At 40.9% G+C, this 18,111-nt stretch overlaps 1 protein-coding gene across 4 annotated transcripts; it reads right to left on the reverse strand.

Moving 5' to 3' along the window:
- Positions 1–294: 294 nt before the first annotated feature.
- LOC113048332 (protein kinase C and casein kinase substrate in neurons protein 2) lies at positions 295–12,992 on the reverse strand. Of its 4 annotated transcripts, none has more exons than XM_026210109.1 (11): positions 12,897–12,992; positions 10,622–10,676; positions 10,389–10,545; positions 6,976–7,211; positions 6,380–6,532; positions 5,811–5,986; positions 5,605–5,725; positions 4,695–4,792; positions 1,329–1,445; positions 1,017–1,198; positions 295–950 (listed from the first exon to the last, which is right to left on the reverse strand). In XM_026210109.1, exons 2-11 carry the CDS (start codon positions 10,673–10,675, stop codon positions 838–840), a joined length of 1,407 nt encoding a protein of 468 aa, XP_026065894.1. In that variant the 5' UTR covers position 10,676; positions 12,897–12,992; the 3' UTR covers positions 295–837. The 4 variants fall into 4 exon arrangements, with proteins under 4 accessions (XP_026065894.1, XP_026065893.1, XP_026065891.1 ...); XM_026210108.1 differs by having other exon boundaries at positions 1,329–1,448; XM_026210106.1 differs by having other exon boundaries at positions 1,329–1,463.
- Positions 12,993–18,111: the final 5,119 nt, after the last annotated feature.

The raw sequence follows: 18,111 nt of genomic DNA on the forward strand, positions 1-18,111 counted from the left end.
CTATCTGTTTTCCTTTTATTTATTACATTATTTAAAATCCCATGCTAGGTGTACTGTGTTAACCTAACTGAGACTTGTTATAGCACTTATATATCATTGCTCTTTCATTGTTTTTGATTGCTTCCACTGTCTTCATCTGTAAGTCGCTTTGGATAAAACGTTCTGCTAAATGAATAAATGTAAATGTAATGTAATAAATCAATACTTTCTCTTTATTTAATGTTGGAAATAAAGAAAAAAAAAGTATGTTTATGCATACATGTATATCAATTAGGAAAATAATAATTCAGCAAATAGGATTGAATTCTTTTATTGTCAGCTTGAATAAACACCAATGAACTGTGTAACTGCACAACATTCAGCTCCTTCAATCCATTTCAGTACTGCACAAATATGAAACACACACACACACACACACACACACACACACACACACAGACGTGCATCTGTCCCTGTATGGCACCACAACACAGCACCACCTGAAAGAAACGAGACTATACACACATATGATCTTTCATCAGCTGTAACACAGTGAACACAGAGTGGATGCTCAGGGCTTCATCACACACACTCACACACACACACACAGTAATATATAGATATATGAGGCGCTCTACAGCACGTCCAGACCCAGATCTGACCCGACCCACCCACATCCCACAGACACTGGGGTCAGATCATGTCCATCCACAACCCTTGTGTTCCTCAAAGCAAACTGTCTTTAAAGTGGCACAGGACTGCTTGTCCTGGAGAGTGATGAGTGTTGATCTGATGGACTGTAACACATGAGATCAGCTCCAGCGCTCGGCCTGTTTCCCATCATGCCCTTCAGCGCCGTCACTGCAGGTGCTCCACGTAGTTGGCGGGGTAGAGTCCGACGGTGCCGTCGCTCAGACGCCCCTTACACCAGCCCTGCTCGTCCTCCTCTCTGATCTCCATCAGCTGATCTCCTGCACACACACACAGTCATCGTCACACACAGAGGGGCTGATCATGTCACTTCCTGTGAGCCGTACCTGCTCTGAAGCTCAGCTCGTCCCGATCGTGGCCCTCGTAGTCGTATAGGGCTCGCACACACACCTCACCCGCTGAACACGGCTCGTCCTCAAACGGATTGCTGTTAGCATAAGTGTTAGCGAAGGGATTCCCTGCCTCCCTGTCAGAGCCGTCAGCCGCCGTCTTCTCCACAGTACCAGCGCTGAGAGCACAGGAAACACCACACGCCTCACACACACACACACACAACTACATGTGCACTCAATATCAGCTGATATGTGACCGTGCAGAATCACAGACAGAGAGAAAGACGAGGCTGGGAGGTCACTAACGTTTGTGCTATCACTTCCTCTGGTTTGACAGGGACCAGGCTGCTCTCGGGCCGCTCCATCATCACCGCCGGCTCCTCTTCATCCTCCCCATCCTCATCTTCATCAAACGGGTTTAAGCTGCTGGCCACAGGCACGCTACAGTGTTACATCACACACAGGGCTCAGCCAATCACATGGCTCCATTCACTTCAGCTATCACCATAGACTGTATTATTATAGGACAATAAGAAATAACTACAAAATTGGTAAAAAAATCTAAATTTGATTATTATTTAAATATGATGAATGAATATTTGAACGATCCGACTAATTTCTGGGAGCTGACTCAATCAATTGGTGGTAAAGTCTGCCGGACTGTTTAAAAATAAATGAGAGTGTAATACGGGACAGAGAAAATATTGTAGAAGCTTTTAACAACCTTTTTTATCGCTGCTGACTTAATTACAGACTCCAGTAATTTAAAGGAACATAATGTAGAAGGCAATGTGGCAAACGCTTCGTGTTGTTCTCAGCTGTTCACTTTTACTCCCATCTTAGCTACACAAGTTTATAAAGCCTTATCTAACTTGGATTGTAAAAAATCAGCGGGATCTGATCAAATAGAGCCGTACTTTTTAAAAACTGCTGCAGATCTTCTAACAGAGCCCATCACTTCAATTTTTAATTTAAGTTTAAAATCAAATGTTATTCCTCGTGCATGGAAATCATCTGATTCTACCTTTGTTAAAAGGTGATGATCCATCTGAGATGAATAATTACCGTCCGATTTCAAGGTTGTCAGAGATGGCAAAACTATTTGAATCTTTTATAAATGATCAAGTAAAACAGTTTATAACTGAAAATAATATTTGAAATGAATTTCAATCAGGCTTTAGATCAGGTCACAGTACTATAACAGCAGCCATGCTTTATTAAATGTTTGGATAGTAAACAGCACTGTAGATCTCTCCAAAGCATTTGATTCTGTGGATCATAAACTACTGTTGTGTGGGTTTGAGTGAAACAGCTCAAACTGGTTTAATAATTACTTATGTGAAAGAACTCAATGTTTCTCAGTTGAAAATGTTATATCTGCAGAACAAACAATAAAAAAACAATCGTACATGGTCAGCCATGCACCGCAAAGCCGCAGGACAGTTTTGGGGCAGCTGCACGGTGACACGCCGTCACTTGTGCAGCGAAACAGGGAGCATGTTAAAGTTGTGTTGGACATTGCCATGTTCTGTGCCAAGCTGGAAATACCCCTCAGAGGCCACAGAGAAACCGAGGATGCACTTAATAGAGGTCATTTCCTAGAGCTCTTCAAGTTCATGTCAAAATGTGCTCCAGAAATTGAAAATCCCCCGAAATGCCACATTCATGAGCCACCACATCCAGGATGAGCAATCTGTGCAGCTTCGATCCTACTCCGTAAAATAAAGAGAACAAGCACAAGGGAAGGGTATAGTTTATTTTGAAAGGAACATTTCCTAAAGCCATCTATGTGCATTGCAATTCTCCTCGACTGGACTGGACGCCTGAACAACTTGGCACTTCTGTCCTTTGAAAGAGAACTTCTTGACAGTTCAGCTTCTGATGACATAATCAGTGTTTTCAACTCAAAGAAGACTCGGCCTGCTTTAGAGCTCAGTGTGTGTTTTAATGCTAGCCCGCCGTGGCATTACTGCTGTTTCTGAAAGGATGGTTCGAGTTATTTCAGTTTGGGTGTAGCAACTCTTGCGAGACCTGTTGTTGTTTCTTATTTTGTTCATCTAACAGGCTGTTATCTGTGTTATTCTGCCCACTTTTTGTATAATGTTCACGTCTCCTTTTGTGTTTGTTTACGTTTTGTGAATGCACTTCTGGCGTGTATTATGGTATTTAAGTCACGTGATGTGATTTGCACGTGTTGATGTGATGTAATCTGTGTGTGACCTGAACACCAGTAAAAACATCTTTGCCTTGTGAATATATAACACATAGCATACCTGTTTTCTTCTGTCACGATTCTTTTGTTTTCTGCACGGGCCGGCCACACGCTCTCTGTGCGCGCACTGACTTAAAAGCGGTGTAACGCCACTGTTACACTGTGAAACACACATACTCCGTGTGTGCAGTGACTGATCCACGAAACACATACTCACTATTTGTATTTCAAATCCAGAAGTTATCAGACACTTTTATTAAAAAAAGTTTAAAAAAAAAGGTTTGTCAGCATTGCGATTCTCTTTGTACATATACACTCTTTAATAGACGTTTAAACACAATTTAAACGACGTATTATTCAGCGCTACTTATATAGATTTATATATTAAGTTGCTCAAACAAGTGGTAAAATATTTAACCATGTAGTAGCCTACTTATATTAAAACATTTCAAATTAAAACTTAAAACTGACAAAAACAGCTGTCTATCATGCCTTTTCTTTTGCATTTAAGTTTTAATACAATAAATATTGCATGTCACAAATAAATAGTTTTTTCACCTCCACCATAAATGAGACGAGAGTTGTTCATTATGTCGCCTTGCTGAAGTAAATGTTATTTTTCCTTGCTTTACCCCGGTCCTAAAGTAAAAAAAGATGACTGTGTAAAAGAGTATAATTAAATTAAATGCATTTATGGTGAGATTATTATATTTTCATGTCAATCTGTGTTCATTTTGACCACGGACCATGCACTGTGAGCCTGTCACTGTAATTCAGAGACTCGTTCACGGTGCGGAAACATCTCTGCACTGCAGCGCACATGGAGCGGATCGCCGGACCGCGTCCGCACGCAGTGTGAACGCTCTACAATACCGGGAATCAGACCCCTCCGTATATTCACCAGGCACCCACCTATTATTCACCTTCTGTACCCGCAACTGCTCACAATCAGCACAAATAACAAGATATGAGATAGCACCTCATAATAACTAAAACCTAAATGATAAGATTGAAAAGTAAACAGACAAAATCATGCGAAACTGTCATTATTATAATTATGAGATACTCAGTTGTAATTATGAAACGAATCAAAATGACAAGAAATTATGAGATAAATGATAATTGAGAGGAAAAGTCAAACTTGACTAGTCAGAATGATCACTAAAACACTTTTGACTTTTGTCAAGTTATTCTCCTAATAATGTCAGTATGAAAGGATTTAGACTTTTATCATACCGTCTCCTCAGTTATGAGAGTAGCTGAGGATTTCAGCTTATGATCTAATAATTACCGTACAGCATCTCATGACAGAAACAGGCTCCCACACATTTCTTTACCCAGAACACTTGAAATAATAAACATGCTATTCTCACTGGAGTCTACACACTATAACGCTCAAGAGCTACACACACACACACACACACACACACACACTCGCTCTGCTCCAGCGGAGGACTCACCTGGTTTTACAGGTCTGCTCTGTGGTTTGACTCATCCCCGGCAGAGTCTCTCCATCAGCGTGTTTCCTCTTGGTTTGATTCGAGTCCATGGACCATTCCTGCAGCACACACACACACACACGGCCCTTCAACCCTCCATGGCTTTTCTAATTAACCTGTGGAACTGCTTTAAGCATCTGGTTTCACACAGTCAAAGAGGATGCAAATCAGACTCCAAAATGAGCAGAAGCAGCATGAATATCATATCAACGTGACACGTGTGTGTTCATACCAAGCTCTGTGTGAGGAACAGAGTGAAATAGACATTTTTTTCTTAGGATCTCATAATTATCTCATTCTTTTGACCATTTATCTCAATTATGACTCACAGTGTCTTATAGTAATGACAATATACCACGATTATGTTTAGAGTTTTAGAATTATGACTAATATTTAATGAGTAGACTTTTTATTTTGCTCCTTTGACTATTTATCTCATTGTTATGGCTTATCATCTCATAATTATGAAAGCATCTCATGATGTCCATTTATTTTTAATTGCATTGACCATTTTATAGTTATGTCTTAGTATCTCACGATTTCATCTATTTATCTTGTTTGTCTCATAATCATGACTTAGTGTCTCATAATTGACTTTCAACTTATAACATGTGAAGTGTGAGTCTTTCCCTCCAGCAGAGCTCCTCAATCTCATGTGTGCTGGTGTTAGGCCAATGCTATGTGAGGTCCACGAGGTCTTCAGTTTCAGCCTGCTCCTCACGCCAAGCATCATCTGGACTGCTGTTATGACACAGTTATGGTGCTCGTGTGTCGGCCCTGTTCACTCTCTCTGTGTTAACAGATCAGTGTGATCGGCAGAAGGAAGACACATGCGTCTGGAGCTCGTGCCGGTTCTCTGTGTGTCTCGTACCTCAAACTGAGGCCAGCTCATGGTCATGCCGGGCCCGTGGTTGCAGCGGAACCACTTGAGGTCTTCCTGTGCGTCGGCTGCCTGGAGCGTGTCCTCCAGTGTGTGATAGATGCTGGAGTACCTGAAGGAGACACCATCACAGCTCTGAACAACAACAGCGCTCCTGTGTGTCTCTAATGATGACACGGCCACGGTCAGGTGCTCACTTGTGATTGGAGGAGAGGTCGAGGTGCTGCTTGACGTCCAGCAGCAGCTCTCTGAAGAAGTGCAGTCTCTTGCCCTCAAACTGCTGCCACTGCTCGAACACCTGCTCCATGTTCTCCATGTACTGAGGGGTCAGCTTCTCCAGCTCCTCCAGAGACGTCCTGTAGTGCTCCTGCGCCTGCAACACACACAAACACACGCCGTCACATCCGCTGGACCAACCTGAAACATAGCGGTTTTCTACGCAATCTGAGCGTTCACAATACGTTGATGACAGATTGTGTTGCCAGTTTATACTACTAAAATCTAAAATAGGTATTTACAACACTATTAAATGTTACTAGTTCATGACAGATCTTATTGTTCAATTGTTGTATATTTAAGAGGTTCTGTTTAAACATACAGTAACTTTCACTATCTGTGTCAACTCTTTCATAAGTTCCTATAGAGTGTAAGTACTGTAAAAACACTACAGAAAGCAGTAAGCCAATCAACATCTGCTCATCTGCGTACAGAAGTCTTAAAGAACATCAGCTCGGGTGGTTTGTGGTTGCTTGGAGAAACCGCTGACCTTCTGAACTTCCTGCTGGCACTTCTCCACTTTCTCCTGCAGCTTCTTCTGGGCTTCTGGGTTGTTATTCTCCAGCTTGCTTGAGCTCTCTCGGCTGGAGGCCGTTTTCTCCTCCTTGCAGGCGTTGTGGTAGGCCTTCTTCATCGCATTCACCTGCCGTCATCATACATGCACTCATACAATATCAGAGAACAGCAGTGGGGTTGTGGGTAATATCAGCTCCACAGAGCATGCCTGCATGGATGGATGAGCACCTTGCAGATGTTTCTGGGCCACACCAATCTCACACACTCGACAGAAGTCCTCAAAAGCACAACCACACACATCTTCATTCTCATGACAGGAGTAATGGTTAATAATAAAATGATTTTTATCAAGGAAGTAGAATGTTAAACATTTTTGTTTAAAATGTAGTACGATCAACAAACTGAGTGTATGCTCTGTGGGTGACATACTAAACAGTCTCATGTGGAAATAAGCTGAACACACCCATATTTATTGTCAGATAAGTTGAACACACTGCATCAGATGCCCTGAAGCTTCCTGACAGTGTTAAGCCTGTGTTTGCAGACTGTGTGGAGCTGTTGTGCTCCTACCTCCTTGAGTTTCTTGGCCCAGGGTTTCTGTGCCTTGCGAAAGCCATCTTCTGCTTCTTTGGTCTCCTTGAAGCCACCAATCATCTGTTTGTGGTAAGCGTCCTTCTGCCAGTTCTTGATTTTCTCCAGGTGCTCTCCGGTCAGTGCAGTCTTCGCCTCCATGTGCAGGTCGCTCACCTTCTCTGCCTCGGTCATCAGAGCGGACCACGCTCGCCCCACCGTCCCGTACTGAGGCCCTGGAGGAGACCACACAGACAAGACCTTCATTAAGACCATCACAGCCAATGATACGTCTGCCTTTGTGCTGCTTTATCCACATGATGTCCTGTTTGCTCCTAATGAGCTGACCTGAGATTCAAGAACACCTCTGGGTCACAAGCCACTGAACCCATCGCTAAAAAACATTACATTACTTCTGAAGTGCATGCATTATAAGACTTGTGAAAGGAACATTTTAATGAGTTAATGAGTTTAATAATAGAATAAGAGCAGCTCTTGAAACTGAAAAAAGACTGTTGACGTGCTGATCGAAGATGGCGTAAAACTAAACTAGAAATACGCTTAAAATCATTGAAAATCTTAACATTTACAATAAAGAAATTCAAAGAAAATGGCAAGCTTATTTCTTAAACCTTATAAATGCAAATAATAATAACCTCCAATTATTATTTAATAAAACGGATTCACTTATGAATCATAAAATTATAGTTCTAAGTCACCAAGTTGGAAATGTGAAGAGTTTGCATGCTTCTTCAGAGATAAAGTTATAAACATTAGATCAGGGATCTGTTTAATATGTTATAGCCGGTCCATTATGCTCCCTCCATCATTTTACCATTTTACTCTGGTTGATGTTGAGACACTATGAAAGGTTGTGACAGAACTGAGACCATCTACTTGTTCCCTTGATCCAGTTCCTACCTCTCTTTTAAAAAGTACTTGTTGGCTCCATATCTGTTGATAGACTTGAGATAGTAAATCACTCCCTGCAGACTGGCATTTTCTCTACTGTCCTAGTAAAACCTGTCTATAAAAAAGAGGGAGCTCAGATATTTTTACTCCTAGTAATTATAGACCCATCTCAAATCTTAAATTAGAGAAAATAATTTTTAAAGGGGCGGTGAAATGCTATTTCATGCATACTGAGTTTTTTACACTGTTAAAGAGTTGGATTCCCATGCTAAACATGGACAAAGATAGCGTCGCGAAATGTCACAAAAGAAGTGTGTTTTTGGTTGCCAGGGCAAGACAACCCTGCACAGATTACCAAAAGAGAAACAGCATTAAGGGACCAGTGGATGGAGTTTATTTTTACTGAGCATCAACGGAGTTGTGCAAGTGTTTGTGTTTGTTCCCTGCATTTCGAAGATGCTTGTTTTACAAACAAGGCCCAGTTTGACGACGGATTTGCGTATCGTTTATTTCTTAAGGATGATGCAATCCCAACGAAAAAGGGTCACGATCGTGTGTTGGAACCACATGGGGTGAGTAAAACTGCTTCAAATATCTCTGCCTCCTTGTTAGTGAGTCCCCTCCCATCGGAGACCCGGGTTCGAGCCCCGCTCGGAGCGAGTCGTTGCTGCTGCTGCTCTCGTTCAGTTTCAGCCTTCACAGCTGTCACAGCTTCCAGACGCTCTCAATGCAAGAGCTTACTCGCGCTCGTGAATCTTTAGCTCCGCCCACTCGTCACGCCTCCAGGCGCTCGTGTTTTTCCGGGAAAAATCGGTACAGACTATCTTTCTCTTATGAATATAATAAAACTAAACACTTTTTGGAGTTACGAAGGGTGCAGTACTACTCTATAGGTACTCAAGATTAACAGGATACTGAGTGAAAACAAGCATTTCACCCCCCCTTTAATCAGTTGAGTATGTTCATAAATGCAAATTCAAAGCATTTTAAATAGTTTAATTTTTTATAATATCTTATTGAAAGAACATTTGTAGTATCTATTAATAATAGGTTGTCTGAATATAAAAAGGTACCATGTGGGGTTCCTCAGGGATCAGTTTTAGGACCACTGCTTTTTAATCTATACATGTTACCTCTCGGTCACATCATCAGGAGGAATGCATGGTATCTCTTTTCATAGCTATGCTGATGACCCACAGTGTGTTTGTAGCCATGTCTCCTGATGAACCTGTGCAAATCGATACAAATTGCATCCAAGACATAAATGTCTGGAGGTCACCAAACTTCTTACAACTCAACCAAAATAAAACTGAAGTATTGATTACTGGATCAGAAATTGACCCCTGCACTAAATATAGTCGGATCATGTGGAAAAAAACTTAAAAGTTGTCTTTGATTCTGTTTTTAACTTTAAAGCTTGTCTACGTAATGTTACCAAAACAGCATTTTATCATCTGAAGAGCATTGCTAAAGTAAGATCATTTCTTTCTCTGAGCAACACCTGTTGAAAAATGAATTCATGCATTTATAACTAGCAGGCTTGACTACTATAACTCCCTTCTTTCTGGTCTACCAAAGAATATGAGCAACCAATTGCAATTAATCCAAAAATACTGCTGCGAATATTGACAAAAACCAAAAAGAGATCATATTAGACCAGTATTAAAGTCATTACACTGGTTACCTGATAGTTTTCCTATCGATTTTAAAAATATAGTATTAGTTTATAAGGCATTGCTCCAGGCTATCTTTCAAAAATGCTTACAGTATATGAACCTAGAAGAACTCTTAGGTCCTCTTATTCTTTTCTTCTAACTGTACCTCAAAGCAAAACTAAATGTGGTAATATAGTTTCAAATCTAAATTAAAAACATATATTTTTAATCTGGTCTTTCTGTAAAGACTTATAAAACCTCTGTATATTTCATTTGTTGTGTTTTGCCTCATTTGTAATGTTTTATTTCATATTTTAATATATCCTAGAGGACCATATTTCATGCAGAGTTCAGCTCCAGCCCTAATCAAACACACCAAACCAGCTTATCAAGGTCTTCAGACGTGCAAGAAACCTCCAGACAGGTGTGTCGGAGTTGGCTAGAAATGAAAAACACAGGATGTTAAGACACTCCTGCACTCCTTCTGAATGTATTACCTGGCCTGAGGTTTGTTATTTACTCTCTCTAGAAGCCTGCAGAAATGAAACATTTAATTACTGATCAGCTGTTTATGTCCTAACCATTAAAACATCATCATGTGGTGATTTGAAGTATAGATTAATGTCGTTCCTGTCAGCTTTTAAACACAGATCTCAGATTACAGTGAGATCAGCGCTCGCTTCCTCCCTATATGGTTTCCTCAAATGAACCGCAAACCCCTGACAGTGTATCTAGGGGAAGTGAGGATACACTCACCAGCCTAGCCAGTGTGAGCTAAAGATAGAGCCGTCCCCACAGCGTCAAACCCTCAGCTGTGTGTGTGTGTGTGTGTGTGTGTGTGTGCACCTCTCTCCAGCAGCTGTGTCCAGCGCTTGGCCCAGTCGCTGAGCTGCGTGGCGTAGCTCTTCTCGATGCGTGCACGCTCGTGCAGACAGTTCATCAGGTCGTTACACAGCCGGTTCCCATCGTCCACACGCTTCACCACACGCTTGAAGTTCCCCACCTGACGGAGGAACACACACCAGCGTCACACACACCACACGCTAGCAGAGAAACACACACAGATGAGCGCTACACACCTCCCAGAAGCTGTCGCTGGACACATCCCCCAGAGAGTCGGACAAGACTGACATGCTGAAACACAACAACAACATGTTCACAAGAGATTCACATTCAGATAAACACTGCTCTTACACACACACACACACACACTGCGACACATGTGATTAACCCTGTGAACAAACACGGAGGACTCCCATGAACACAGCCCATGCGTGTGAGCTGCCATCACCTCACTTCCTGCTCTATTAAAAACACACTCAACATTGTGTTTGGGACGCTGTGAGCACGGAGACTGTAGTGTATATCGTAAGTTTGAAAGCGTTTAGCTTAAATTATTAATATGAATAAACGGTGCTCATAAACGTCTGCTGAGGTCGTATTCTCAAGTGAAGCGAGTTGAGGCCTGGACCCAGAAACAGCGCTTCTTACGTCATCACTTAACAACCGAATATCATCAAACAGTTGATTTATTTCAGTAATTCCATTCAAAAAGAGGAACTTGTATAATGTATACATTCACACAGATTGATATATTTCAAGTGTTTATTTCTTTTAATTGTGATGATTATAACTGACAGCTAAGGAGCACTCCCAAATTCAGTATCTCAGAAAATTAGAATATTGTGAAAAGGTTCAATATTGAAGACACCTGGTGCCACACTCTAATCAACTAATTAACTCAAAACACCTGAAAGCCTTTAAATGGTCTCTCAGTCTAGTTCTGTAGGCAACACAATCGTGGGGAAGACTGCTGACTTGACAGTTGTCAAAAAGATGACCATTGACACCTTGCACAAGGAGGACAAGACACAAAAGGTCATTGCAAAAGAGGTTGGCTGTTCACAGAGCTCTGTGTCCAAGCACATTAATAGAGAGGTGAAGGGAAGGAAAAGATGTGGGAGAAAAAATGTACAAGCAATATGAATAACCGCACCCTGGAGAGGATTGTGAAACAAACCCCATTCAAAAATGTGGGGGAGATTCACAAAGAGTGGACTGCAGCTGGAGTCAGTGCTTCAAGAACCACTACACACAGATGTATGAAAGACATGGGTTTCAGCTTCACATTCCTTGTGTCAAGACACTCTTGAACAACAGACAGCATCAGAAGCGTCTCTCTTGCTGGACTGGACTGCTGCTGAGTGCTCCACAGTTATGTTCTCTGATGAAAGTAAATCAGGGTCCCAGAGTCTGGAGGAAGAGAGGAGAGGCACACAATCCATGTTGCTTGAGGTCCAGTGTAAAGTTTCACAGTCAGTGATGGTTTGGGATGCCATGTCATCTGCTGGTGTCACTGTGTTTACTGAGGTCAAAGGTCAACGCAGCCGTATACCAGGAAGTTTAGAGCACTTCATGCTTCCTGCTGCTGACCAACTTTATGGAGATGCAGATTTCATTTTCCAACAGGACTCTGCACCTGCACACAGTGCCAGAGCTACCAGCACCTGGTTTAAGGACCATGGTATCCCTGTTCTTAATTGTCCAGCAAACTTATAGAAAATCTATGGGGTATTGTGAAGACGTAGATTAGATATGCCAGACCCAAGAATGCAGAAGAGCTGAAGGCCACTATCAGAGACACCTGGTCTCTCATAACACCTGAGCAGTGCCACAGACTGATCGACTCCATGCCACGCCGCATTGCTGCAGTCATTCAGACAAAAGGAGCCCCAACTAAGTATTGAGTGCTGTACATGCTCATACTTTACATTTTCATACTCTTCAGATGGTCAAGATTTCTATTCTATTCTATTCTTTGTATTGGTCTTAAGTTATATTCTACTTTTCTGAGATACTGAATTTGGGATTTTCCTTAGTTGTCAGTCTAATGTATGTAAAATATATAACGTTAGCACTTCATGGTTACACCAAATCACTTTCAGACAGTAAATGAGTGTGTGTGTGTGTGTGTGTGTGTGTGTGACACCTGTATGCCATTCACTATGAATGCAGTCATAATGCCATACTGTAATAAGGCATTATATGTATATTTTATTAAAAGTAATAAAATCACAGTTTGATCCTCTCGCACACATGTGACGTCACTGGGGCAGACGGCTTCGCTCGTGACGTCACGGCATCTCTGTCACTTCTGAATCATGACCATAGACTGTAGAAAAGATCATGACTCACTCGACTACACACACACACACACACACACCAGCGCGGTCCGTTACAAACGACGCGCGCGTTCAACGCGTTCAGCTGTAAAAGCTCGAGTAACGTTACCGTTAAGCGCCTGTGATCAGTGCTGACAGAAAAGATCTCGGACTGCGGCGGAATCCTCTTTACCTGAGCGGGTTTCAGTCTGACTTTCTCCGCTTCTCATCTGAGTCTGACTGACTGACTGAGCGGCTCTCTGACGTCACTTCCGCTCGCCGCAATCATACAAACTCAGCACTCACAGTTTAGTTTCACTTTCACACACAATTAAAGAATGAAAGAAATCTGGGGAACATTAAAGGGTTGTCTTCATGTAAAAACGAGACTGTATTCATCTCTGAAGTTATGTCACTCTTTATGTCGTCTTTATTACACAGCAGAAATAAACCTGACGTTTGTACTGATCCTGACAGTATTTACACGGGTTTAACTTTATCAGGTTTATTGTTGAAGTCCATATCCAGCGGTATTGCTCAGATATAAATAAATCAATCAGTTCATTATTTAACACAGCACACATCCACTATATGGGGTCAAGTGTGCTCATGTTCTACACAACAGATAAATGAGAAATAAGTTATTAGACTTAGAGTTTGAAGGACAGGATTCATATCTAAATGATCACAGCAAACCTGATGAGACAAAGACGCTGTGACAAGCTGCCCCGCTGTCTCCTTTAGTGTGTGTGTGTGTGTGTGTGTGTGTGTGTGTGTTCTGCAGGTGTGCAGCAGTGACTCTTCTTCCTGTGCTTGTTCTACTCTGATGAGTGTTGAGCTGCAGGAACACACACGTGTGTCTCACACGGGATATTTTAGGGGTTTCTCCCTCCGTCCTGAATTAGAGCTGAGCTCATGTTTCAGCAGCAGTGTGTTTAATCCACTGATAACACCTGCGCTCACACACACACACACACACACACACACACACACACACAGACACCGAATGACACACACATACACAGCAAATTTCTGGAGTTAGGCAAAAAAGTGTGAAAGGGTTAAATTTAGGAGTTTGATTAAAGTTTGTGTTATGGGATACTCCGTGGCTGTGTTGTAGTTTGGAGTTGATTCATTGGTGTTCATGGGAGTTACATGTTCAGAAGGTGAACCCTGGTTCTGCAGCACGGAGAACTGTTTTTCGAAAGGTTTGATATTTTCTGACAGGAACACAGTTTTGTCGTAGCTGTTACGTTATGTAGGCAAATGTCATGTGGCAGACTGCTGACCGTAAGATAACTAAGTTATATTGACGATAGTGATCCTGTCAGAAATAAAGATCAAGAAATGATAGGTTTCTTCATCAAAAGCATCTGTTTAGGATGTAGACTGCATGGTAAAGATTTATTTTAATGTGGATCCCACACTGTTGAGTTAAACAGTGAAGCTCTGTTGTGTGTTTGAGATCATTTCTAGGAGTCTGTGAGTCTGAACCGAAAGGAGGCATTTCCTCTTCTTTCTTGTGTGACTGAAATCTGGTTTACTACACTGACCTGCAGCTCTACGCTAACGTACTTTACTCACATGAAGATGTTCTGCAGTTTAAATGCACTTTAACTGTCTTAGTTTCATTGTGAACAACAGCAGCTGATACAATCTGTTCAGCCAGTCGAAGAGGTGATATTATTTATCCAGCAGGAGTCTTATATCTGAACATTACCTGATGTTTTTCTTTTAAACTGCAGTGTACCCTGCTAATACGATTTATTTTGAGCAGAGAAAGTGTAGTCCTGTCATTTTTAAGTGTTACAGCCATGATAAATACTTCTGAGAGTGTGTGATTTTCAGCTTACACACAGATATATATATATATAGCATTCTCAATCACACTAACATTAGTTGTTATCTTAAATGACATGTTTTCTCTTTTATTTCAGGTCACAATGTTGATAAAAGTGCAATGTGGAGGGAAGAAGATATATGTAAAACTGGAAGAAGTTTGTGTTATTTTCTTAGTGCAGGTGACTGATATATAATCAGTATTTAGTTAATAAAGACTAAGTAGCAGTATTTTTGTACTGTACTGTTTTTGTATAATGTTTTAGTCCAGCAGAAAGTTACATTGAAAGTCACAGATGACCAGGGCATAGAGCTGGATAGATAGATAAAGATATTTTCTGAGTTTGTGTCTTGCTTCAAGACATGACTTTATCCTTTTTAAAATAAATGAATGAATAAAAATCTTAAAGGGTTAGTTCATCGAAAAATGAGAATTATGTCATTAATAACTCTCCCTCATGTCGTTCCAAACATGTAAGGCCTCCTTTTATCTTCAGAACACAGTTTAAGATATTTTAGATTCAGTCCGAGAGCTCTCAGTCCCTCCATTGAAGCTGTGTGTACGGTCTACTGTCCATGTCCAGAAAGGTAAGAAAAACATCATCTTCTTTTTGCATCAAGAGGAAAAGCATGCTCAGTACTTGGCAGAATTTCAATACTGGGGAAAACTATGCTGTCAAATGTCATGCATGATATTTTTGGAAAGGGTTGGTCAATGTGAGATAAAACTACTTTATGAATATCTAACTGAACATTTCATCTCTAAAGAAAGTTTGAAACAGGACATATGCTTTTAATAATGGCTATATGGAAACTAAAAACAAGCTCACAAATATCTTAGAAGACCCATGTGCAGAAGGAAGGGCAAACTCAAAGGCTCAGGTAACTCAGAGGAAAACAGTCTTTACTTGAGCTCTACAGCTTTACAACACAAAACAGAAGGTAGGCCAAATGGCAACTGGAAAACATAAGTTAACAGTTCTATAACACAGGTAACCTGTACAGGGTAAGCTAAAGACAGATACAGCTCATTGAAACTGCCAAACTTAAATATGTCAAAATACAGGTGGAATACAGTCTTAATTAATGAGTTCACAGCCGTTAGTGCCACCTAGTGGCCTGGAGAGTTCTCTCAGTAAAGAGCAGGGGGTGCCAACCAATGGCTGGGAGAGTGGTTGCATGAGTTAGCAGACAACGCTCCCTAGTGGCTTGGACAGTCATTACAGGAGGACTCTTAGAGCGGAGGACATGGGGATAGGCTTAAATGCATCGTGAACACTGTGTTTAGTCACAAACACACCTTTGATATTTCATGACCTGGTACCAGATGATGATTTGCAGTGGCACCTGTTGCTCTTGTTGTTGAACATCATAAACATTGTGTTCTCTTACTTAGTCACTGAGGGCATGAAAGTTTATTTAAAGCACCTTATTACTGAACACCATAAACTCTTTAAAGAACTGTGCCCTTCAAAAAACTTGTTTCCAAAACATCATTTTAATTTTAATTTTACAAGGTGCATTAGAAAGATTGGACTACTCATTAATATCTGGACCATCAGATTTGAAGCTAAACACAACATTTGTAAAGATTATGTTAAGAACTTCAAAAACTTTGACAATTTTGCATGCAAAGAAACACCAGTTTGCAGTAGCATATCACTGGGAATGCTTGTCTATAAAGACACTAAATGTGTTGACTTGACACACTTGAATTTTCAAAAAATATAACTGAATTTCTCCATGTTGATTCACAAGCCACTGTCAATCTCACAAAGTGGGTAAGATGTGATGTTGAGTATTGTGTTGGACTCTTTGTTTGAACGAGTACTAATGAAAACATGCCAGTTTTCAGCAAAATAACTTTTTTGTTTTGACTGAGCATGAAACATGTTTCCATGTAAGTGAGAACCTACCAAAGAAGGTACTGGTTACAGAAAGGGAAAGATTCAGACATTTCAAATTTTTTGATGTCCAAATGTCATACGAGTGTGATTCACATCTTTATGTTATATCAGAGAGTTTTATTATCTGATTTCTTATTTAAATGAGTTCACTGTGAAGTTGTATCTTTGTTAATTCATCCGATGTATAAGTGTCTACCTCAGGTTATACCAGTGGTTCTCAACCTGCGGCCTGTCACAAATTCAAATGCGAGCCATCATATGCTTAACACAATAAAAAAAGAAACGTTCAGTTTTACAATTAATTCTATTATTTACATTAAAAATAAGTAGGCTACTAAATAAATATAAGCTATATCTTTGTCTCAAGTTGGTCAGGCTCATCACAATGCACTCCCTCACCTGAATATTAATCATCAGCACCTGCTCACCATCCAATCACCAATCTGCCCCAGCACTATATAAGCACACACCTCAAATCCTCACCTGTCTGATCTCGTGACTATTCAGCGGAACATTCTCCTGTAAAGTTACTTGAGTTGATGCCTGCGAATACTTCCAGATTGTGTTTACCTTCTCTCATAGTGATCTGCCTTTTCCATCCCGTGGTTCCAGTGTTACCTCGGTCAGTACCTCTACTACTCACCATCACTGAGGTGTGTGCTCAACATCCTCCAGTCTGTTCACCCCATCTGGGAAGTGCATTACCCGTGTGCAAGGATCCTCCTACTTCCATCTACTACTCACCCACTGTTATATTCTGCCTTCCTCAAAAAAATACCAGTTAACCTTAATCTTCTGTCGCCAGTCCGTTTGTTACAAACCTAATGGCTTTATGTGAAATATATTGTTTTTCATATATTATTTTCAGACATGAGCATACCTAATCCCATAACGTTACGCATTTAACGACCACATATTTACAAGCATTCACTTTGGCAGAATTCAATTCAAATAGTGATCAACAGCCATTAGTTCGGTAAAAATTTTGCATCAGAATGGACAAAAATGTTTTTTAAGGGAGAAAAGAAGAAATGTGAGAGTGCTGGATTTTCATTTTGCCCCACCATTCACTTGAAGTTCAGGCAAATGGAAACCCCATATACTTGTCACGGTTGGTAAACCGTGATCTCGGGTTGTTTACACTTTGTGGTGAATTCTGTGTGTTCTGCGTCTGCACTGATTAGTTGTGGCCGTCTCCGTTAATTGTATCAGCAACAGCTGCCACTCATTACTCATCTCCTATATAATGCTTGTCTCACGTCTTGTGTTTGTGAGATCGTTGTTTCATGTCGTTGTGTTTAACCCCGTCTGGCTTCTGATTCACTCTCTCCTGCTGCCTCACGCCGTCAACACCCGGATTACTCACCTTCTCTCCACCATCATCTGGACTTCTCACCGCTTCACCATCTCCTCGGAGTATCGTTGTCTCATCGTCATTGTTTATGTACCACTGCTATATCTTCTCATTAAACTGTAAACTCGCTATTGCTTCCAGACTGTCCTTTCACCAACCGTCACAATACTACGCATCGATCATCCTTAATTAAAGAAATGTGGCAAAACATCTCTAGAGAGAACCTCATATTATTAAATTCGAAAGTGTTTTCCATATTTGGATCAACATAGGCTACATTTGTGATCGCACATTTTCTGCAATGTCAT

Source organism: Carassius auratus, chromosome 29, assembly GCF_003368295.1.
Source record: "Carassius auratus strain Wakin chromosome 29, ASM336829v1, whole genome shotgun sequence".
Lineage (NCBI taxonomy): Eukaryota > Metazoa > Chordata > Actinopteri > Cypriniformes > Cyprinidae > Carassius > Carassius auratus.